This window comes from Dreissena polymorpha, chromosome 1 (genome assembly GCF_020536995.1).
Source record: "Dreissena polymorpha isolate Duluth1 chromosome 1, UMN_Dpol_1.0, whole genome shotgun sequence".
NCBI lineage: Eukaryota > Metazoa > Mollusca > Bivalvia > Myida > Dreissenidae > Dreissena > Dreissena polymorpha.
Window position 1 is genome coordinate 41,321,965 of NC_068355.1, and position 26,448 is coordinate 41,348,412.

General features: G+C 34.0%; 1 protein-coding gene across 1 annotated transcript in view; it reads right to left on the reverse strand.

The window, feature by feature from the left end:
• LOC127877734 (UDP-N-acetylglucosamine transporter-like) overlaps window positions 1-25,291 on the reverse strand; it is a 41,030-nt gene extending 15,739 nt beyond the window's left edge. The window contains exon 1 of the mRNA XM_052423919.1: window positions 25,133-25,291. Coding sequence (XP_052279879.1) covers window positions 25,133-25,211 — 79 coding nt within the window. The 5' untranslated portion in view covers window positions 25,212-25,291. The remainder of the gene's footprint in view (window positions 1-25,132) is intronic.
• Window positions 25,292-26,448: the final 1,157 nt, after the last annotated feature.

Below are 26,448 nucleotides of genomic sequence, written 5' to 3' on the forward strand. Positions count from 1 at the left end.
CAGTTGACCGGAATCATTTTCAAATGTTTTCAGAAAGTTTTGTAAAGATTGGAAAATAAATATGAACGCTAAATTGTTCACAAGATTTTACTATAACCATATCAGGAAAACTGCGGCGCCTTCTGGAGATACTCTTTTCAACAGACATAAAAATATTTTAACTCGAACTAGATATTATTTGGATAAATGTTCTGAGCAAGTTTAAGGATGATAGGCAAAATATGCCACTTCTGGCGTTTATGTATGCTTTTTCTTTAAGTTCAAATATTGGCCTTATTTAAAACCCCACATGATGCAGTTTAAGCTAAAATATCATTTGGAATGTTTTGACCAAGTTATGATCGTAGATTAGGCAATAAATGTGGCCTCTAGAGTGTCAATAAGGTACATTTTGGCAGCGCAAGACCGATGACAGAAAAAAGGCGATCACAAAAGCTAAATAGGAGCATGTTGAAAGAGCTTTAAAAAAACAACATCTGTGAGCAAGTACCTTTACTGGATTGCAACTTAGTATATATACATACACATATAAGCATCCTTTAAAATAATTATAAGATAAAAGGTGATATAAAACAATATAAAATACCAGGTTAGCGTTCATAAATATACAACATATTGAATTACTGTAGTTGGTCTTGGGTTAAATTCTGACAGGTTAACATGAATAACTTGTAAAGGGTCATCATTTGGGTTTTAGTAGCCTACATAAATATTATTATCTTACTACAAGACTCATGAAGTCTTTAACCTGAGCAACCATTAAACATAATTAAATAACAAAACAATCCCCATTTCTGTGCGTGCATAACAATTATTCAAAGACAATCTTAAGATTTTTGAACCATTAATAGCGGAGTCCATCAAACATTCTTATAGGTGTTCGAATCTGCATTTTTGTCACTACAAAATTTAATATGAATGAATATACGCGAAATCACTTTAGGCCAGAATTTTATTATTTTCTGTTTAACGGGATTTTTGTTTAAAGTTGAAAAGGAGGAGGGAAAAAAAAAACTCAAAAAAGTTTCGTAAGAAACATAAATAAAAATAAAGCATAATAAAAAAATATTTTTTCTATTTTTGGAAGTTACTAAAAACAGTAAAATTAACAACCTGTAAGCTTGCCTGGTATTGCCAGACAGTGTCCAGTCAGTATAAAGTGAGAGGGGTCTCAAAAAGTCTTTGACAATCACAACAGTGTTACCAAATGATGTCAATTAAACCAATCCCTCAAAATGCAAGCTGTCAATGCTGTCGGTCGACATCAAAGGTCTTTGATATTGGGGCCGATTTCTAGGAGTTAATACTGTAAACTTGTAACACCTCAGCAGGTGGCAAAGTGCCAAAAGGCATTGATCAATACTATGTTACCGGCAGCATGCAGTACTGTCAGATACAGCATTAATACATTAGCTCCATAGAGGATGCAATGTGTGAAAACTATGGAGATTTAACTTTATTGGATTATTTGTATTTATTTTTATCGGGTGTGAGGAAATAAATTGTTTTTCCGGGAATTTAAATGGGAGGCTGCTTTACAGGTATTGTTTGTTTATGGATTTACTTGAAAATTAGGACGAAATGAATTTCATCCGATAAACAAAAAACATGATGTAACACAAGCCTATTTTTCGGATGTGTACTATATTCGGACATACTTTTTCGCCGATAAAATGTTAAGACTTCTGGGTGTTTTCAAAGTTATTTGTTTTGTAAAAACAGCATTGTTTTGTAAAACAGCCAAGGCTAAAATACACTATTAACTTTTTTTTAGAAGAATACTTTTGTTGGATGCGGAGGAAAAAATAAAAATAAAATTATTTTTTTTCATTTTATTTTTATTTCACTTTTCAGAAGATTGGATACGGCGCTCCCGTTAAACAGAAGATCAAAAATTCTGGCCTCAGGTTGACTGAGAAGGCTTATGCAAGGTCATGACTTTTTCACTGTCTGTAAGAGAACATTAACTATGTACATAGGTTTAATATTGATTAAATGTATACTTATAACTTTAAAACCTATTCCCAAATCATTATTACAGATTTCCACTTACTAGACTGGAACACTTTAATTATGTATGAAGTATTTCAATCATGTTTTCATGTTCTGTCTGCAAAGGTTCATTTCCTTGAGATGCTTAATTAGCATTGAAAGTTTCGGGGCATGATCCCCGCTATAATCAGTTTATGCTCATCGTTGGTGTTCTGTTTGAAAAGTAGTGGATAAGAACAAAATTTTATCCCTTTATAAGAGTTTTTAGAAATTCATCATTTTCTGTATTATACTTGTAGAGTTTGAATCTATTAAATCTATTAAATGTACATGTACTTAACAATTCTCTATGAGATACAACAATTTTAACAGTTAACTAGAGCTTTGTCATAGACTTGACGAATACCCCCAAATGCCGCATTGACACAGAATATTTTGCATGTTGTCTTCACATAAAACAGCGGACAACATGCTCAATTTTTAAAACGCACTAAGTGACCCCGTAACCTAGTTTTTTGACCCGGTAGGACCCATATTCGAACTTGACCTCGACTGTCATCTAGATACAACATCTGACAACGTTTGCTGAAGATCGGATGAAAACAACTTGAATAAGAGAGCTGACACTTAATACGGACCAACCGACAGACAGACAGACCGACCGACTGACAGACAGACGGACAGACAGACAAGCTCACTCCTATATACCCCCCTAAACTTCGTTTGCGGGGGTATAATAAATAAAGCCTCATGATGTTCTAATAGGTTATTTTTGGAAAAGAACTTCACTGATGATAATACTATTAATCATGTGCCTGTATCGCTATCCACACATATCACTTTATAAACAAGAGGGTCAAAGGTCCTTAGCGGCTCCCTGTACAAAATAATGGGGTGGATTCAAGTCAGAATGGTTGCGTGTTTTTGGAATTCTGTTCATAAAACTGAGGGAATGAGTTTTACACCCTGACCTGATATTATTTGTCAAAGAATTCGGGCATAGTTCTACTGGTTTTTTTTCTGCGCGTAAAACATTAATCCATACGTATTTTAAAACAAAGAATATTTGTGGAGGGGATTTGCGGATGGAATTTTGCTATCAGTTGCTTTCATGGGGCGAAAATTTTTACTTATAACATGTGAAGCCAAGAGACAGAAATTTTAATGACGTGGTTTTTGATGAATGAAATTTTAATGACGTGGAATTTTTTTCATAAAACTGAGGGAATGAGTTTTACACCCTGAACTGATATTATTTGTTAAAGAATTCGGGCATAGTTCTACTGGTTTTTTTTTCTGCGCGTAAAACATTAATCCATATGTTTTTTTAAACTAAGAATATTTGTGGAGGGGATTTGCGGATGGATTTTGCACTTGGTTGCTTTCATGGAGGCGAAAATTTATACTTATAACATGTGAAGCCAAGAGACAGAAATTTTAATGAAGTGGTTTTTAAAGAGAGATATTGTTAAATTTTTGTGAAGCTGAATAATAACTTAAATTCAATAATTCATTTCTTGTTTAAAGAAGCAAACAAAATATTATTGGTAACTGAGAACTTAATACAAAATATTCAAAAATTGTATATTATATTTATACATTTGTACATTCAATTCACATTTATGATAAACACAACTATTTTGGTTACAGCATACATAACTTGTCACAGAGCTCACAGACCAGGGGGAAGGGGGATTTTTATACTTAAACATTGCAAAAAGAGACTTATGCCAGATAGGGAGCACTGCCCCTCCTATGTGTTGGCATGGACAAGAACCATATCTCACTTTGCCCAGAGTGTTATAGCAGTGATTTTTTTTGCTTTTATTTGTTACAGCCTGTGCCATTTGAATTGGGAAAATTAGCGCGACAAACCATGAAATTGGGAAAAATAGCGCAATTAACCATGAAATTGGGAAAAATTAAGCATTATAAATATCATTATAGGTAAAAGAATTAATATTGTTTTTAACTGCATGTTCAGGGGGATTTCTAGCCATTTTAGGAAAAGGAGTCTGGTCGAATTGGTATTATTTTTAATCAATAAAAATGGCAAATTTGGGAATTATTTATCGACAAAAAGGACTAAACTAAAGTTATATATTTTGTAGGATGTTTAAAAAATAAAGTTGAGATCTAGAGTAAAGAAATAATAATTAAGTCATAATTGACTTCTTTCTTTAAAAAAATGGGGGGGGGGGGGAGAATTTTGATTTTTTGGTAATTTTGGTCAGATTTTTGGGAAAAAACGTGGATTTTTGCGATTGGAAGCAGCCGAAAATCGGCGGTGATTTTAGGCAAAAAAATCACTGTATAGACATGTGGGAAAAATGTGTACAACATGTGTTATATGTCGTTAAAATAGCCAACTACTTTGATCACAGAAAACCAAATATGTGGACATATGGTGCTACTTTAATAGCTATTTACTGTCACCCTTTAAGACCACACATAGAGCAATGATACTATTTAAATAGCCAACTTCAGCACATCAACACCCATATTTATAATGTTTCTATCCCAAAATGCTCATGTGTACCATATTGTGTCTGTATTGATATTAATGTATATATTAAATGTTTGCCTTCAGTGCAGATAAAACAACTGTAATTTTCTGTAAAGTGATTAATGGCTAATTATTTTAATAGAATTACATATGGCCACAGTAACTATTGATACCTATAATCAATGTTTATGGTAAAAAGTCTGTATTTACGAATTAATGCTGTACAAAGCTGTAACTTAAACATAGTGGTACAATCACACATACATTTAAGATCTAGCAACTAAAATCACTTGCTACTGACATAAACCATAGATCGAAACTGATCCTGTTACAGTCAGAGCTAATATTTCAAGGTTAGTTTTGCAATTTACATTTGTCCTCCTGCCCTTAAAACTTATGAGTTTGAGCAAGATCCGTCTTGCAGCTAAAGATAAAAGGACAATCTTCAGCTTCAGAACGCAAGTGCATTGCTTAATGCCTCCCACTACATGCGGGCATACAAATACACTTAAATACGTCAAAAAACCCTAAAATTGTTAATTATTAATTTGTCAGTCATATCATACTACTTTTAAAGTTCATAGCTGTACTACATAATTATACATAGATTCAACCCTTTCCTTCTCAGAAGCAAAGTGAAAATAGCTATTAGCAAACAGCATAAAACCAGAACAGCCTGCGAGTAACTCACAGTCTGTTCAGGTTTTATGCTGTTTGCTGCTCATCAGTATCTAAGGGTCTGAAATTAAGCTCTTAAAACTTGAATCTCGAAATAAAGGTCTTTAATTAAATTTAACAATCTAAAAATAGGCATCTAAGTGGTAAATGGTTAATTAAATAGCTGTGCACAAACTGTTGCTGTACAACTGTGAATAGACCTACTTTCAAGCATGATCGAGTGAAAGTTACAGTATTTGAAATTATGAATTTAAAGCATTGTCTATACATACCTAAAGATGGGCTGCAAAGAAAGCAATATTACCAGGATCTAAATTCCAACACAATATATTTTTATTTTCTTAAGTTTAATTCCAAGTTCTGATTATTTTTGGAATTTGTGCATGGTAAAATCCCACAACTTGGGAATGGCTTTCAGTCTGACAACTCAATAAAATGCGCCACCCCCAACAAACTTTTACAGGTCAATTCAACTTAAAACGTTCACACATGCTGAAATACCGGTATAAATGGTGTTAAACAGAACATTAAATTGGTTGCTTATCGCCAGTGACTTTAAACAGTTTGAAACACTACTTAAAAATTAAGAAAAAAGCATGGTGCAAATAATCTGCTAATCTGTTGTTTTGGAATGACTTCACTTTGGAATAACTTCACAGATTTCTTTAATAAGCTAACTACAGTGCCATTCAAGTACTTCAGAAATAATACTTTTAGGTCACATTTTGATGTCGAATAACGCATGGCAGGAAGTTTGGATGTGTAGGGGTTAAATAAAGAGTGAAAAGATGCCACACATCTTAACTTACTGCCATTGGTTATTAATGACAACAAACTATGACCATCAAGCATAATTTCAATTCTAACATGGCTTTAGTGCTGCCAATCATAATTAATATGTCTCTTTAATTGCAAGTACTATTTTTCACCAAGGTCAGCCCATGATTATCATCACCTAGCTAATCCATCAACTAAATCTACCTATTTTCATAAAAGTTGAGAGTTTCATAATGAACTTACATTGCATGTCAAATACAGGCCAATGGATGTACATATATATTATAGAAATACCATTCCTGTGAGTTATGAAAACTTAAGCACCTGTCATAATTGTTTGAAGTGAAAAGAGTATGATTTTATCAATGCATCAGTTACAATGAGGAACACAACTTACAATTCAGGTTTGTACTCAACAGATCACTTGCAGAGCTACAGAGTGTTATGAATCACAACACACAATGTGTTTTAACTGTGTGTTCATATTTTGGATCCATTTATCCTATGATGTTTATATTAATATACTTGAAATTAATAAGACCATCGAAAGAAGATTCTGCATTAGTATACATCGCACGTAGGCCCGTGACTTTAGGGATAAAACCTGTCATGTTGACACTGGGGATAAATGTATTGAATCAACTGTTTGTATTGAGCCAGTTCTTGGTATGCGTTAGTTCTACCCATAATTATTGCAGGATTTAATAGCTCTACCTATGGTTGATTTTCTTCTTAGTTAATATGAAAGTTTGAACACGCTGAGTTAGAATAATGTGAATAGTCTTTTTTATAACTTGTCAAAATATGCATAATTTTCCCGGTGGTTGAATGTGGTATTATAATAATTTTACACATCAATGTATTCCTCCATGGTTACTGAAGTCTTCTAACCCATCAATGATTTGTCTTATTGCCCAGTGGTTAAAATAGCAAATCAGCTGTGAAGCCAATTGTCCTGGTCCAAATACCCAACCAGAAATTGGTTTACTTTTTATTTCAAACAGGTTTTTTAATGTATTGAATTTTATACACAAACAGTAACTCTACATCATTTATTAAATGTATTTAAACAACTTATACATTCACCAATACGATATACGTCAATGAAAATATCTTGTCCATTTGACAAAAGGGTAAAATAACAAAGGAAAGAAACAACATTCATGAAAATAAACACACAATAACAGGTTTTGAATTGTGCTTGAATAAAGAAAGTAAAATTGGTAGGACTTGAAACTGTGAGGTCACGGTTTAAAAAGTCTGAGCAGCATTTTACCGCTAATTTCTTCATCTTCTTAAAGGCAGAAAGGTAGAAATTACAGCTGTATTGAAAACGCTGCTTACATAAAATAATTAATATGATGTACGTTTACCAAATACACTAGGTTAGTATGTCATAAAGAAGTCAAAAATATTGCCTGGACACATAAACAAGACTATTGTAAAACAATATGGTCCCCTACCGGTGAAACTCCACCATTTATTTTCAGCAATATTTGTAGTCTATTTGTTGCCATAGCAACCAGAATTCTTGACGTAGGAAAAAAATGAAATGACGTGCATAATCTCCATATTGCCATCTATCCATGTTTCAAGTTTCATGAAAAAATATGAAGAACTTTTAAAGTTATCGCAGGATCCAGAAAAGTGTGACTGACTGACACACACAGAGCGCAAACCATAAGTTCCTTCTCTGGTTCGACCGATAGGGGACAATAATGCATTCAACCACAGTGAAATTATTCATGTTCTGACACAAAAGTCACTGTGGCAAAACACTTTCGATTGACAAGGTTTTTAGTCACAAAATAGTTTTTGGCTTTTAAAAAGTAATAGTGTTTTTTCCTCCTGCAGTGGAGGAATTATGAATGGGCAATTTAACAGCAAAGGTGTCATATCTTTTATAGGGAATTGTAATAAAATTTGAACATTTTTTTTTAACAGTAGGCAATATTTATTGGACTTAAGTTTTTGTTCAAATTTGACATTAAACAAGTAAAACATGCATGCCCCCCATATGGCCTGTCAGTTGTAGTGGCAGCCATTGTGTGAATACGTTTTTTGTGACTGTGACCTTGACCTTTGACCTAGTGACCTGAAAATCAATAGTAGTCATTTGCAGTCATGATCAATGTACCTATGAAGTTTCATGATCCTAGGCCTAATTATTCTTGAGTTATCATCAGGAAACCATTTTTTCTGTTTCGAGTCACTGTGACCTTGACCTTTGACATAGTGACCTGAAAATGAATATGGGTCTTCTGCCAGTCATGATCGATGTACCTATGAAGTGTCATGATCCTAGGTGTAAGCATTCTTGAGTTATCATCCGGAAACCATTTTACTATTTAAAGTCACTGTGACCTTGACATTTGACTTAGTGACCTAAAAATCAATAGTGGTCATCTGCCAGTCATGGTCAATGTTCCTATTAAGTTTCATGATCCTAACATAAGCATTCTTGAGTTATCATTCGGAAACCATATTACTGTTTTGAGTCACTGTGACCTTGACCTTTGACCTAGTGACCTGAAAATCAATAGGGGTCATCTGCCAGTCATGATCAATGTTCCTATGAAGTTTCATGATCCTAGGCGTAAGCATTCTTGAGTTATCATCCGGAAACCATTTTACTGGTTCGAGTCACTGTGACCTTGACCTTTGAGCTAGTGACCTGAAAATCAATAGGGGTCATCTGCCAGTCGTGATCAATGTACCTATGAAGTTTCATGATCCTAGGCCTTAGCGCTCTTGAGTTTTCATCCGGAAACCATCTGGTGGAAGGACGGACCGACCGACCGACATGTGCAAAACAATATACCCCCTCTTCTTCTAAGGGGGGCATAATAAAACTACATTTTAAGGAACATGTACATAATCTGACCATTTAGTACTTAGACGTTATTAAACACTAACAAAAGGGTTAAGCTATATCTGGGTTGCTCATTAACCCCCCGTTTTCACAGAGCTGCCATTTTACGACAATCATCCCGATCAATCCACGTTCTGAAAAAAAAGATCCAGGCCGATCAGAGTGTAAAATGAGCAATTTGGCAAATTATGGTCTTCATTTCGATTGTTCTATGATGCCCTTACTTCAAACGCTTACTGCGTTATTGCCGCGACATTCAAGATCATATAACGACGCTACGCAGAGCTTTTACTGTGCTTTTACTTCGATCATGAAGATCTCTCCACGATGCTTCCGCATTGCCTGTACCATTACAGCGCTTCTACTACGCTCTTTTTACGACTTTACACCGATTCTTGTTGGCCACGATCACGCTACGCTTGTTTTGAGCATGTTCAAAATAAGAGTAGCGAGAGCGTAGAGCTCTCCGATCATGACGACTCTACCGCGATCATACTGCGCTTATGAGGACTCCACTACGTTTCTCCTGCGATTTGTCACGATCAGCCACGCTTTGATCTTAGAAGAAGCGGCGTCTATGTGTGAACGGGGGGTAAGGCACATTAATGATGATAATAGCCTGTTAGCATATGAATACATTAATCACTGACAAAAGAACAGAACCATAATGATAGAGCAAAGACACACTTACGAAAACAAGAGGGCCAAGATGGCCCTAGTTCGCTCACCTAGGAAGAGTCGGTTCATTCAATCTTCACCAAATGTCAAACTTGACCTAGATATTGTCCAGACAGACATCCTGGTCAAGTTTCATCATTATTTCATCTGCGAGTCATTATCAATGTACCTATGTTTCATGATCCTAGGCGTAAGCATTCTTGAGTTATCATCCGGAAACCATTATTCTAAGTTGAGTCACCGTGACCTTGACAGCCATTGTGTGAATACGTTTTTTGGCACTGTTACCTTGACCTTTGACCTACTGACCTGATAATCAATAGGGATCATCTGCGAGTCATGATCAATATACCTATGAAGTTTCATGAACCTAGGCATAAGCGTTCTTGAGTTATCATCCAGAAACCATTTTACTATTTCAGGTCACCTTGACCTTGACCTTTGACCTAGTGACCTGAAAATCAATAGGGGTCATCTGCGAGTCATGATCATTGTACCTATGAAGTTTCATGATCCTAGGCATAAGCGTTCTTGAGTTATCATCCAGAAAACATTTTACTATTTCAGGTCACCGTGACCTTGACCCTTGACCTAGTGACCTGAAAATCAATAGGGCTTATCTGTGAGTCATGATCAATGCATATATGAAGTTTCATGATCCTAGGCATAAGCGTTCTTGAGTTATCATCCGGAAACAATTTTACTGCTTTGGGTCATCGTGACCTTGACCTTTGACCTAGTGACCTGAAAATCAATAGGGGTCATCGTTACCTTGACCTTTTACCTAGCAGTCTTGGCCGTTACCCGCTCGACCGTCGACCGGGTCAAGTGATTTTTGCGTCGGTCGAGTGAAAATTCTAAGCCGGTAGCCCCATGGGTTGAGTGCTTTTTTCGTGTCCGAACTTAGTAACGGGTCCGAAATAGCTTCATATAGACGCTTATTCAAGACTGCATTGGTTATTTCCATTGAGCACTTATTGATTAGACGCTTATTGAATAGTGTTGTAAGTCGATCTCGCGAGACGCTATAACAATTATTATTACTTGGTGGAGAACTTGCAGCGATACATTTATTTTAATGTATTTTCTGTGTTATTTTGAGGGTGCATCGCATTAACATCAACCGCAAAATGAGAATGAAGGTAGCAACACAAAATATGAACAACAAAACGAAAATTCCAAATGTCATGGACAAATAATCAGTCTTGGCTTCGTTTTGATGTCTCCAAGTATTGAGAAATTTGATTACGCGCCTGCATTGCTGACATACATAATGTAAAAAAATATGCAATTAAATATCATGCACTAACTTACAAGTATAGTTTTTTACAGATAAAGTTTATCAGTCAAGGAACAAATCCTGACAGTATATTCAAAGGTGTATTATACTGCATTTTAGATGCTGGTACAATCGGCAAATCGGCGACAAGCCATATGTGGCTTAGGCAATAGAACTACTGCTACAAATGTGGTTTTAGATTTAGAATACTCAGAAGTTTGGGCAGGAAAGTTGCCTCCTTGTGCTACGTCTTATGCACAGGTGTTATTGCTAGTTTGACATTTTATTTACTTTATTCAGATATGTGTTTGGAAAATTTATATAATGTTATACAATTGTTTTTTATTCAGGCCACCTTAAGGAGCATACATGATATTTCGGACCTGGATGTCGGAGACTCAGACAATGACCATGATGGAATGGAGATGTCAGGAGACATTGTGTTAATTTTTTTGTAAGATATTAACTGTGAATAAAAACAGAATCAAGTGTTTATTTGTTTAATCTTTATTGTTCTATGTCTCATCAATACAAACATAGTTACAAATGTAACAGAATTATAATTTTTAATTCGGGCTAGTTAAAATTGATTCGGGCTAGTGAAATTTCAAAGCTGGTAGCCCAACCGGGCTAGTTCCTAAAAAAATTAATTCCAAGACTGACCTAGTGACCTGAAAATCAATAGGGGTCATCTGCGAGTCATGATCAATGTACCTATGAAGTTTCATGATCCTTGGCATAAGCGCTCTTGAGTTATCATCCCGAAACCATCTGGTGGAACGACCAACCGACATGAGCAAAACAATATAACCCCTCTTCTTCGAAAGGGGGGGGGGCATAATGAGAAAACTGCCCCCGTCCCAGCAGCCATTTTATTCAACTGACCGGAACCATTTTTGAACTCAACTCTCGTATCAAGGAAACAAATGTTCTGAGCAAATTTCATGAAAATTGGGCCAAAAATGTGTCTTTTTCTGTGTCCACATGTTTTCACTATATACATATAGAGAAAAATGCCCCGCCCAGTGGCGGCCATGTTTTTTCACCGATCTCGACCATTTTCAAACTCGTCCGAGATATCAATAAAACCAATGTTTTGACCAACTTTCAGGATGATTGGGCAAAAATTGTGACTTCTAGAGTGTTTACAAGGTTTCTCTATAGCCAAATAGGGAAAACTGCCATTATATGCATATAGAGAAAAATGCCACGCCCACTGGCGGCCATGTTTTTTCACCGATCTCGACCATTTTCGAACTCGTCCGAGACATCAATTGAAACAATGTTTTGACCAACTTTCATGATGATTGGGCAAAAATTGTGACTTCTAGAGTGTTTACAAGGTTTCTCTATAGCCAAATTAGGAAAACTGCCCCGCCCACTGGCGGAGATGTTTTTCAAAGGATCGGAACCACTTTTGAACTAAACCAAGATATCATTAAGACAAACATTTTGACGAAGTTACATGAAGATTGGGCATGAAATGTAACTTCTACAGTGTTTACAATGTTTTTCTTTTTTTGACCTAGTGACCTAGGTTTTGACCCGGCACAACCCAGTTTCGAACTCCGCCGAGATTTCATTGGGACAAAGCTTCTGACCAAGTTTCATGAAGATGGGATAAGAAATGTGGCCTATAGAGTGTTTACGAGCAAATGTTTACAGACGGACGGAGGAACAGACATACGACGGACAAAGACCGGTCACAAAAGCTCACCTGAGCAATTTTTTAGCTGAAATAGGGGAAAAAGGTAGCAATTTTTGAGCTGAAATAGGGAAAAAAAGGTATACTATTTTAAGGGGGGAATGGGGCCGAAATTCGGCCCCAAAAACGGCCAAACGAGGGCCCTGTACCGTGATTAATCGTGGACATGTATTACAAACAAATCGGATATTGACTGAAGTTTTTTTTTTCAAAATCAGCAATTGGCAAGTTTGAGTGCTGACAAAATAGTCACTTTTCGAAAAAAGACAAAATTTCGTGCTCACGAAAATAAAATTATTTACCAGTAATATATAAAAACATGCATTAAAATATAAAAGAGCTATTTTTAACCTTTAAAGTTTACTCTTTTGCTATTGACAAAAAAGAAATTATATAAATATCACCATCGTCCAGAGAGGTTACCATTGATACATCAATTCTTCCACAAACAATCAAAATGATTGCTCGCCATAAATAGAATGCAGCCAAAATCTGAGTAAAAATGCACTAATATTAAAATATAACTGAATTTCGGCTTGAAAAGAGTGATGTACATGTATGATGTTAATCTGATGTAGTTTCTTTGATTTATTTATAAAAAGTTCATATAGGAGGACAAAAGCTTAACAAACTGGTAGACTACCATATCACCAGGCTAGAAAGTACAATATGTTATAATGTAATAGAAGAATGCTTCTTTTCAACTATTTGTTATTGATTTTATCAATAAATCAATCGACAGCCTCCCCAAAAATCTATCAAAAATGTAAAAAGGCTCACAATAGTATAAGCTTGATATCAGGTAGCGCTTAAAGTTAATCAAACATAAATAAGATCTGACATACCAACAAAAAATTGAAAAATTTACATTAAATAAACACCAGTTATCTTTGTTTTAAAGGCCCTATAAAGGTGACAAATCCAATTATTATGCGTATTAACTTGCCCAATATTTACCGAATTTCAGTTACTCTTGCATAAAAAATGCTAATAACACAGCTGAGGTGCAAGGTTGTCAAGAAGAATTGAAGATATACCCGTTTCATAATTGGAAGAAATGTTTACAACTTTGCAACTAACGTGATGTGTAGCCCAAAGGCGGTGACGTATGCTAAAAATAGCCTAATGAACTTCACTTTTAATTCTATTTAAAACAACTTTTTACGAGCAAAAAGTAACTAATTAGATCACTACAAACGTTTTGACCATTATTAGAAGAGACATACTTTGTGAGTGATACCGGAAAACGTTGAAAATCAACGATATATTTTTGGTGACCTGATTCACTTTCACTTTTCCGAGTAAACAGCGATGTAAATAAACTGATTGTTTGTAAACGCAATTGACTTGGAGGACACTGTATTTTGAGCTCAAAACAAGTTGTATTGCTCATATTTTTATGGTAATGTCCAATAGCATATACATATTGTTTTTTGATAACCTTTATATATAAAATACGGAAAAAATATTTAAAAATCTGTTAATAATTACGGATCTTCACCTTTATAGAGCCTTTAAGCATTGTCCTTTTTTTAAATCAATAATGTGAAAATACTGAGTTCAGGCAGGGGATTGAACCCACAACCTCCAGAGTGGTAGTCAGACACTTTAACCACGTCGCTAAAGAGCTAGCCAAACAGCAAGGAAGTGACCTTACTTTTTACTACATCAATTTAATTTTAAAATTCAAATATTGTTAGGGTCTGAGTACAAAAATAATCAAAATAAATTGGTGGCATGAAACCCTGATAATTTTATCAATAATAGGCAAAGCACTCGCAAGCAGAGATAGACAACAAAGTGATGAAATTGAATGGCAAATTCCATTTCAAGATGATTTTTTGTAGATTTGTTCTTCAAATAATGTTTTCCATCTGTTGTGGACATTAAATTACCAAACATAAATTGTTACCTGGCAGTAAGAGATGTTTCCATGCATTTTTAACAATTAGGTTGCCTAGTCCAAATTTTTGATGTTCTTAAATATTAAGCTACTTTTTATTTGGGTAATATTTGGAGCGAACAAAGGGGGAAAGACCAAATTAATGGTGGGAATTTTTCGTTCTTTGTCTATATTGTTGCGCAAGGATTTTGTGCGCAACATTCAAGCCCCGATATAAGACACTTAATATCAACGGATTGCAATAATATTTACATCATACATGCCAGAATTTTTTAGGTCCAAAGCGGGACATTCCATAAAAAAATTGTCGGGACATTTGACCAAAAAGCAGGACACCTTAAACGATCTTTCATTCCACCTTTACTGTAGTCAGTATAGTACTAACAAAAACTCTTGATACTTTAATTCAAGACATAAAACATCTGTTATGAAGCATGAAATCTAAAACATGACAATAACAGTTTTATTAAATAAGACAATAGCAAACAACGAAGATAATATTCATGTTTTTAGAGTACAAAATCTGGAACTTTACGACAACAATACTCATTATATTACTTTCAATGGAAAACATTAACGCAGGGGAGGCTATCCAGTACACTGAAAGTACGGGTTACAGTAAACTATCTACCGAACAGTTACATCAGCTTGACACGGAATGCGCGGCCGTACACATTTCCGAGGTAGGTTTTTGGTGGAAGCAAACCGTCTTTGTGTTCATTGTATCTGCCAACAACGCCTCAACCGTTCTATGGCCCAGATTTTTCCTTTCTTCTTTCTGATTTTTTTTTCAGTGCGCTGAAACAACGTACTGGATCGGCGTTTTTGGTATATTGCACATTCGGATTATCCCGCTATTTTCGAACTAAACAATGAATGTAAAAGACGCATTAATGACGTAGAGGTAATTTTACAAAACAATTGTTTTGTAAACCGTTTCAAACAAAGACAAAAACAAACACATTTTCAACATTTATTTCATTATAATACAACTATCGATAGCAATAAGCGACTACTATCTTGAAGACCACCATGGTGTGAATGCCTGATAAAATCAATAATTAGCCGATAAATCGCTGATAAGGTGTCATAAACAACACTGGTACACACGAGAAGTAGAATCGAATTGTTAATTGGGGGCAATAAAGGGATTAGCGGTGGAAAGTGTTAGCGAAACAGAGCTTGAATAGCGAATTTTATTGGGAACCTATAGACCTTACATCATTTTTTGCATAGGTGCAACGCACCTATGCTTAAGGTATATACGACATTTCGAAAACCCACATCGATCGGTTGACAATTATGAAGCCTTACCTGATCAAAAATCAGAAGAAATATCTATTTAATTTATTATATGGTAATTCTTACAATTTTTTGGGGAAACGTTTTTCTAACGTTTTCTTCCAAGAATATTGCTGACATCGTTTTTAGTGACTTTTTCTAAGACCGTTTTACGTGAAAAAAACTTCTAAGAAACTAAAACAAATTTCGTTCGTAAAACAATTCTGTTCTTGTTGATAGTGACCTCACACCTAATTTCTATTTCTTTGTTTACTGTTCTGTGAGAGGTCAAATGTTTACATAACTGAATTCATAAGGCCCTGGTTTAAGGATATGTAACATTTCATCGGTTAATTATAAATAGAAATTAAAACATATTCTCAGCAGGAAGTGGGGCATAAAGCACTTTTATTCTTTGAAAATGTGTAAAAAATGGCGGAGTACGATGAATGTTTTCTGATTTATGACATGGATTCTGACCTGCCTTTCTATGGATTTGATGAAGTAGAGTTTGAAAGTAATAGAGATGTGTTAATTGAAGTTAAAATGATTTGCTTTGAGCCAGAAATTAACGTTACGAGTAGAGCTAAGGTTTTAAATGTGGCATCGGATTTAATGGATTCGCGCGAATTCTGGACGAGTGTTGTGTCTGTAAAATATAAAATGGAAAGCTGTAAATGTATCAAGTCAAAAAAGAAAACGGATGGTTGCATAATGGTATGCGTGAAATAATGTAATTCTACGTATTTATTTTCATAGTTATGTCATTTTGTAACAGTAACCATTCACATTCGTCACTATTTGGAATACCCGTTTCTAAAAATAGAACATTTTGGTAACAAGGGGGGCGACTCGTGATGTCAGCAATCGTTAAGGTTACAATATGCTAAATAATCGAGTCATGAAGGGCTGTACTCTCTAAACAAATCATCATATTTTCCTCGAAGGCATGTTATACACTTTAGACTGTTGTTCTGGTTTTATCGTTCGGAGATATTGATAGGGTAAGCATAGGTGTTCACTAAAAAATCCCTGAAATAGGATAAAGTTGGAGATTAAAGTAAAAAAATGACACTGCAAAAGGTTACAATCCACTAGAAAACGGCCGAAAAAAAGGCGCAAAAATAGTTGATTTGCTTTGAGTCGAATTCTTTTTTGGATTCTGCACCGGGAACCAGCGAGTAATGGCGGCTTTCTTTGAGCGCTCGACAAAATAAGTGATCATTTATTAAATAAAGCCATAAAAACATTTTTGCGACAGTGCGTTTTAGTGTCTGTGCAACCCGGGATAAATGATGTAACGAACCACAAAAGACAGCTTGGCATGGATTGGAACTAAAGGCGTTTTAATGACACGGTAACTTTTGAATATAAATGTATTGGGTGCGGCCATATTGTTTTTACCTGATGTTTACCTGCGTTACCTGCGTTGTACACGGTTTGTGATCTCAGGTGTAACGGTACAATGTGAAGGTCACCCACGCTCGACAAACCAATGTATACTGGGAAAAATTAGTGAGATAACAAAGTGATTTGGACAATGACAACTGAAGAAAAGAAACGTAAAAAGGGCATAAACTCTACTGGTAGTATCAGTGAAATTGATTTGCAAGAATCACCATCACAAAACAAACAACAAGAACAAACTCCAAAACCTAAAAAAACTCGAAAGGCAAAAATGTCAAAAGTTGGAGAGACAAATTGGAAATCAGAGTATAACGTGTCCTCTGAAATAAATGACATGAAATCTCAACTAAAAGACATAAATCATAAGTTAGCAAATGTAGCATCAACTGTCGATAGGTCTTTTGAAGAATTAAATTCCAAAATTAAACAACTTATAGAAAAAGACGACGCACGAATTAAAAATACCATGAGAGAACTATTATCTGGCATGAAAGACGATATAGTGATTTCACTTTCAAAACAGATCGAAGTGCTTGAATCGAGATTATTCGAACGCGAAATAGAAAATGATCAACTTAAACAGGAAGTTAAAAGACTGAACAAGAAACTCGCAGATCAAGAAGAAGTCAATTCCAAACTGGCTAATTCAATCGCCAAGAACGAATCTGAAAGGAGAAATATTAAGAATGAGGCAAATCAATATAGCCGAAGTAACAATGTAATAATTAGCGGAATTTCGCATATTGAAGAAATCGTTGAGGGAAAAAACAATTCAAGAGGTTTGAAACCGCTGAAGAAACAACCAAATACATGGTTGAAATTCTGAACACCAAACTGGGCTGCCGGATAGACACAAGCGATATCGACATCGCACATCGTTTGAAGAAAGGACCAGACGGTAAGAAGGACATTATAGTGCGTTTCCAGTCGAGGTTACTGCGAAACTCAGTGCTAAAACAAGGTCGTGTTCTCCGCAAATCAGGCATATTTGTTAGAGAAGACCTCACTCCTCTGAACTTAGAGGTCTTCATGAGTGTCAAACGAAAAATGTCTGTGTATGGACCCGTAATGGGGTTATCTTCTTCAAAAACGCACAGGAACAGGTCACCCGCGTCGACTATGAGGACTATCCGACCTGGTTAGACCTGCCCTGGCCGAAACGAACAACAAAATAACGACGGTCAGTGCCGTCATTATCTATCACTGAACAGTATAGACTTGTGAATGATTTAAACTGTGCTATCATGCGTAACAGAACTTATAAATGGATGTAATTATAACAGCTCTCGTATCATCATAATTTTCAGAAGCGGTTAAATAGGTTCACGAAATAAACGCATTTCTTTTGTGTTGTCGCCTTTTTATAGACAAGGTTAACAAAGAATAGCAAAAATGATAAATATTGATTTCACGTAAATAAATATTACAATAATAAGCAGTTAACAAAATCAACGTTTTGTATTATGAATTAGCATAACATGACAAAATAAGTAATAATACGTTTGATAATATTTATTGTTAACAACTTCTTATGTAGAGTGCTTACATCAGGGAAAACTATATAGAGAGCATAATAGAGCAATAAATAAGAATATTTATAAATATTATATAAATGTTACATTTAGTTTACTAATTATCGATACTGATGGTACAATGATACATCAAGCTCGCGATGTTTACATAGTGTATTTTGTATAATATATGTAATAGTGTAATTAAACTGTAAAATAATAAAACTATATAGAGAACATCAACTATAAGCGATAAATAATAATATTTATAAATATCATATACATGTTTCACTAAATAGACTTATTATTTTATAGTGATATATACAACAATAATTAATCTAAATCACAATGTTTATATGTTGTATTTCTGTATGCTTTTGTATAGTGTAATTAAATTGTAAAAAAAAGTTTATAGAAAACATCAACTATGAGCAACAAATAAAAATATTTATAAATATCATATACATGTTACACTAAATAGACATATTATATTATAGTGATATATACAACAATAATTAATTTAGATCACAATGTTTATATATTGTATTTTTGCATATATATATTTAAATAGTGTAATTCAAGTGTAAAATAATAAATAAGTATTCAAATAAAAATAATAATCAAACTGTAAAATAATAAATAAGAATTCAAATAATAATAGTAAATATATACATCAAAATATATACATATGTTTTCTCTTTATTATAGTGTGGTGTATTTGCGAGCACTATTCTTTAAAACAGTTGTCGAATATATTGCCTTCCACCGTTGATTTTTTCTTTTTTTTTTGTTTGGGGGGGGGGGGGGGGGCATATTCCTTTTTGTTAAAGACACAAGAGAAGCATACATACATCTGTTGTCCCATTTTGGGTCTATATCCATATATTTACGATGCTAATATATATATATATATATATATATATATATATTATATATATATTTTTTTTTTATAATGCCCCTTTGTGCTCTTCTTCTCTTTAGAGAAAAGGGTAATATTCATAAATTTTGTGGCTCATTTTGCTTCTATATTCATGTATTTACGATGCTTATATTTCAATTATAGCACATGTTCTAGACACTGTATACTATTCTTGCAAATATTTGTCAATATACTGCCTTTTCACGGTATTGTTTGTAAGAAGATCGAAAGTGAAGCATGCAATTATTTGTTGTTGCAATTACTTTTATACCTATGTGTCTACTTTTTTTAGGGCAGAATTGTTACATGCAATGTTTCCAACTTTCTCTTAAATATATCTCTCAATGTTACGTGTGTTAAATTCCTAAACCGCATCTCTTTTTTTCGTTTTCGCAAAAGAGAGCAACTAAAGAAAATGATATAGCATATTTAACAATTGTATTAAATTCCTAAACCGCATCTCTTTTTTTCGTTTTCGCAAAAGAGAGCAACTAAGGAAAATGATATAGCATATATAACAATTTGTAGTATCTCCGTAAGTTTCTTCTATTGGAAAATTCATTTCCACGGGGATCCGCACATACTGTGTTTTCTATACAAGCCCTTTATTAAGTACCATTCGTACTAAATAGTGTAGTTACTTGTACATATTTTCCTGTATTGTGTATGTTCGGGCTACACTATCCTTACAAACAGTTGTCAAATACATTGCATTTTCAACAAACGTAAAGTGGTATATTTGCGATATTTGCATTCTGAAAGAGGCCCAGGATACTTTAAAATCAATAACAGCGTATTATTAGATACACAATACCAAACGCAAATAAAACAAGAAATACTCAATACAGTTCAAAATAATAAAGATGCGAATCCAAACACCTTATGGGAAGTAATTAAAGGAAATATACGTAACACAACAATTAGATACACATCATTTTAACAAAAAGAAACACGCAAACTTGAAACTGAAACCATCAAAATCATTGAAACACTCGAAAAACAATTACATGAAACAAACACAAAAGATACCAAAGACATTGAGAATGAAATAACATTAAAAAAACAAGTATTAGAAGGAATTTATCATACACAACTCAATGGAATTATATTACGAGCACGTGCACAGCATGTTGAACACAATGAAAAAAATACAAAATACTTCGCAAACATCGAAAAACGTAGAAGTGAACAAAAAACTGTACACAAATTAGTAGTTAATGGCGAAGATATAACACACAGCACTCAAATACTAGGAGAACAACGTTTATTTTTCGAAACCCTCTATAAACAAATACATGTTGAAAATAACACCCTCTTTAAAAATACACATCATGCTTTAAATCAAGAAGAAAAACAACTGTGCGGATCACTTAATGAATATGAATGTGGATTAGCACTTAAAGAAATGCAAAATAACAAAAGTCCAGGATCTGATGGCATCACAGTCGAATTTTATAAAATATTCTGGAACGATATTAAAATACATTTAATTAATTCACTTAACTATTCATTTAACAACAAAAACCTAACTACGCTACAAAAACAAGGTATTATATCACTCATTCCAAAACCTGGAAAAAACCTAGAATCCTTATCAAACTGGCGCCCGATTAGTCTACTTAACAATGATTATAAAATTGCAACTAAAAGTATATCAAACAGAATAAAAAAAGTATTACCATCAGTCATTTTAAGATCTCAATCCGGTTTTATTAAACGACGATACATTGGATAAAATGTACGTCTGATACAAGAATGCATAAATTATTTCAACCAACCAAACAATGCTGGCCCTTTGAAAAGGCTTTCGATTCACTAGACCATTCGTTTATGTTCTCTTGCTTAGAAAATATGCATTTCGGTGAAAGTCTAATTAAATGGGTAAAACTATTTTATACCGATATTAACAGTATAATAATTCACAATGGCTTCTTCTCAAACAGTTTTAACATCGAACGAGGGGTACGACAACGATGTCCACTCTCATCCTCACTATTCATTATATGCATCGAGTATCTATCACACTATATCAAATCAAATAAACATATAAATGGAATATCGCTAGAACCAGACGAAGATATTAAACAGTCCTTATTTGCTTACGACGCAACTTATTTTTTAAATGACAGTATTGACTCATTCAATAATCTTATAGAATCGCTTACCCATTTTTGGAATGGCATCGGGTCTTAAACTTAACAAAAGTAAATGCACTGTGCTACGAGTAGGTAAATTTAAACAAAGTAATATTCAACTTAAAAAAGAAATGAAATTCCACTGGACATCAGATGAAGCAACAACGTTAGGAATAACCTTTACAAACAATGAAAATGAAACAGTTCAACAAAACATACTGCCTAAATTACAAAAATTTAAAAATTGTTTAATATCATGGCAGCATCGTTAACTTACACAAATCGGAAAAAAACACGGTGTTGAAAACGTTTGCACTCCCTAAATTAATTTATACACTAACAGTTCTCCCAAACCCACCAAATGATATTATTAAAGATATACAATCAGAAGTATTTAATTTCATATGGGACGGTAAACCTGATAAAATTAAGCGAACTCAGTTAATTTAATCTGTAGAAAATGGAAGTATCCAATTAACGGACATCGACTCATTCTTGAATGCAATCAAATGCAGCTTGGTTAAAAGATATCTAGATAATACCAATACAAGTAAATGGAAATTATTCTACCAGAAAATCCTAAAAAAATATGGTGACTCCTTACTTTTTGAATGTAACATTAGCAATACCATTTTGCATGAAATTGCAAACGAAAACATATTTCTATCTAATGTTTTATCGTCATGGACTAATGTTACTCATAATCTAGAAACCCAAATCACCAGTAAAACTATTTTATGGATCAATAAAGACATAACTTCAAACAATAAGACTTTTTTCTATAAACTTTGGTTTGAAAAAAACATTGAATATGTCGACCAATTGTACGATTACAGAATAAAAGACTTCTATTCTTTTGAGAATATATGTTATATATACGGAATACCTTCAAGCAATTTCTTAATGTATTACACATTAATTAAAAGCATACCCATACCTATTAAATCTACAATTAATACAAATAACACACCATGTACTCAAACATCATTCACGGAAAACATACTTGCAAAACAAAACAAAACAAACAAAATATTTTACAAACTACAAATTAAACACCCTGCAGAAAACTCCAAGATTCAATATAAATGGCAAAGCCTTCTTGGGGAACAAGAATTTAATTGGAAACAAATATTTATCATGCCATATAAAACAACTATAGATAGCACACTGAGAATTTTCAATATAAATATGTCAATAGAATCATAGCTACAAATAAATACCTTTTTAAGTGCAACATATCCAACACAAATTTATGTGATCTATGCAGCGAACACATTGAAACAATAGAACACCTTTTCTGGGAATGCAAACATATTCAAATTCTATGGAACCAGTTAACATCATTTCTAGAGAAACAACAATTAAAATTAAAACTGTCTCTCTTAAATATCAGTTTCGGTGTGAATACTTTTAAAATACCAGAAATTAATAACACTGTGAACCACATTATCATATTAATGAAATATTTTATATTTAGCTTCAAATACAAAAAAACAAATACCTACTTTAAACTGTTTTATAAACTATTTAAAACTAAAGATCCAAATTGAAAAAGAAATAGCCCTCAACAACGATAAACTTCATATTTTTGAACAAAAATGGAAACGCATAACCTTTCATAACCCAGTCTAGTTGTCTTCTACCTAAGTCTACGCAACTCATCTATAGGATTGATTATTACATTTAAAAATAACAGCATACACCACATGCAACCAATGAAAAAAACAGTATATCCTTGCATATCATGTATAATATGTGTTTGTCATGATTACTGTTGTATTATACCACTTTTGTTCTTGCTTATGCACATATTTATATTGTATGTTTTTATATTGAATATAAAAAAAAATCTTTTTTGGTTTGAACATGACATATCTTTTTTATTGCTTAAATCGATTCAGCTAAGAATGCCCGTCAAGAAAAGGTATGGTTATGGGGGTCTCTATGTGCAAAATGTTGTATTTATTCTCGCTCAAAGTTGTCGCTTTTACATCGAAACATATAAGGAAACTATTTAGTATATTTTGACCTAAACATTTACTTCAGCAGCAACTTCCCTGTATCTTGCAACTATGCTTTCAGCGCCATTGGCGCTCTCGTTTACGAATGTCGGGACAAATCGTCTCATATCGGGACGCCGGGACAAAGGCCCCAAAAGCGGGACTGTCCCGCCAAGATCGGGACGTCTGGCATGTATGATTTACATACCTGTGTAGATAATTCATTTCTCGATAATGTTCCGTAAAAATTATGTAATCACACTTTGAATTTTGCACGCCTGAGCAATTTAAATCCAACAACTATTCGATTTTTCAATATCTCTCGATTCGCTCGCTGTGTAGATATAAATCGATAACACGACCTCGATGTAAAGCATCTGGTTTAAAGTGGAAGAATAAACAGCGTAAAATACAGTTTGCTTTCGTCTGTTGTGGTGCAGCGCGTTACATAGTAAACCGATGTTATACTTTTCTGGATTAATTTAGCATTGTTTTTTTTCTAAATTGACAATTAAAAAGTTCTGAAATAAATTACATCTTTTATTTTTATACTGTACATAAATAATATTGATACAGATCGTACAGTATACCGTCCTATGTAACGTAGAATGTCAGTACATAAAACAACACAGACAGAGGTGCGAAAAAGACATGCATAAACACTTGCTGAAACTTAGAACAGTGAATTGAAACTGCACCATATCTGTTTTGAACATATGTTATTAAATCGGCAAAGATTAGCATACTAGATCTAGTAAGGTAAAAGTCGGTGTTAAAAGCTCATGTTAAATAAAATTACGCGTACACGTTACACCGTAATGCCTTCTTCTGATTGGTTCATATTTAAATCAGTTTCATGACATGGCTACAGGTCAGTGATTGTTTTGCGATTTAAGCAGAAGTTTAACTGAAGAATTTATGCCTTTCTTACTTCGAATCGACGATAGTTGATGTAAAAATGGACTTCTGAATTAAAACTGAATGAGTTGGTAATGTTATTTTGCAATTTTACGCAAATTGATGAAAATTTAAACTTTCTGGTTTCCACCACAAAAAAGGTCCTTCAACGATGAGACGTTCCAAAGAATTTAGCCCATATAAAAAATATCTCTAAATTCTTTGCGCGTCTTATAAATGAGACTATTTGGTTGCCCAGGGTTGTTTGTCAACAAAAGCCAGGGTGCATTAAGGATTCAACCTGAGATAAAACCGGGTCAGAGTATGTTCATATCTCTTGACAGAATGATAGTAAACTAGGACACTCCTTAACCCCACCCAAATATCAACAACAATAACAACAACCCAGTCATATCATGAACTTCATGATGAAGCTCTTATCAGTCATGGTTTTCATATAATCAGTCGTCTGACAAGATAAGAATGTGGAAATATCGGTCAATGCAAATTATCGTTATTGAAATATATTGTTTCAAATGTTCAAAATATGATAATTCCAAGTGTTCAGATTTTTTAAATGTTCACAAATTACCGGAATCCGTTGATGTGCCACGAATTCCTATTCGGACATCTCGCTCTTTCTCGTGATCTATCGTTACAGAGCTCGACATGTCGCGTTATTTGTAATTTACGGCCTTAATCCACCATCAAATTACCATGATCTCATAGTTTTACACGTTGTAAGCATCTGTTACTATATATAGAATCAAAAAGTTGACAGCCGTGTGCGATTGTCACAACTGTCAATTATTGCGACACCTAAAATAATGAGGCCCAGGACCAAAACTCAAACTTTGGGGAAAGGGCCTAAGCCTTTTTTTCAGGGAAAAAAGACACAATTTTCTGGCTTTGGGGAATGAAAAATACTGAGAAAGATTGGAAATTAAGAGAACAATGAATTTAAAATCTGAGAGTAATAATGACTATTGCAAAAATATGACACAAAAGTTTCATTTCCAGTTTTACTGATAACACACTATAATGGTAGCACAGTATTGTAGTATATTCGTGTTTTGGAATAATGTACATGACGTAAAAAAACATGTGGGTCGTATGGTCCGCTTATATGGGCCGTATGGTCTGGGCTGTATGGTCCATGGTCCGTATACCGGTTTTTTTGGCCCTGTGGCCCGTCCACACATATTCATGGACCTAAATATTGAAAGATTTTTGGCGTTATTCGAAGACAAGAAAAAACTAACATTGGCGATTTTTTTGCTAACAAGTTCTATGAAATTCAGAGTAAGAAAGTTTTCAATAGTAAAATTGACTGAGAATGATGTAAAGATGAACTGCTATTTAGAGCGGGTGCTTCATAATCCGACCATGTTCCTGATTCCAAACACAATATAAATTTCTTTTATCCTACAGCTAAATGATTTTATAGAAAAATACGACTCATAAAGAAAAGATAAGGTTTTATCCACAGTTTTTTTTAGATCAGGTTTCATCCACACTTTTTTAGAACATAACGTAGGGACTAGTTTTTTTGGCCTTTCACCCCTGATTGCGTCATTTAGGTCATTGGGTACGCAGTCGTTTAACGAGTTTACGAGTGTGTGTGTGTGTGTTTACGATGAATTACTATAATAATATGAATTTGAAAAACACAGTGTTTGGATATAAAACTGGAATGAAACTGGTGAGACTGCATTTTCGATTTAGTTAAAATGTCGCATGTACTCGAATAACGCGATGTTTTGTTGAACAATTGATGGATTAAATTTTAAAAAAGTGTCAGTGAATTGTTCTTTAACTTTTCGAAGGAAATCGATGTCGAATTAAAATGGTAATTTCTTTGATGGTTTAGTCGTTCCTTTGTCAGTCGATCAAAGAATGTCTATCCAC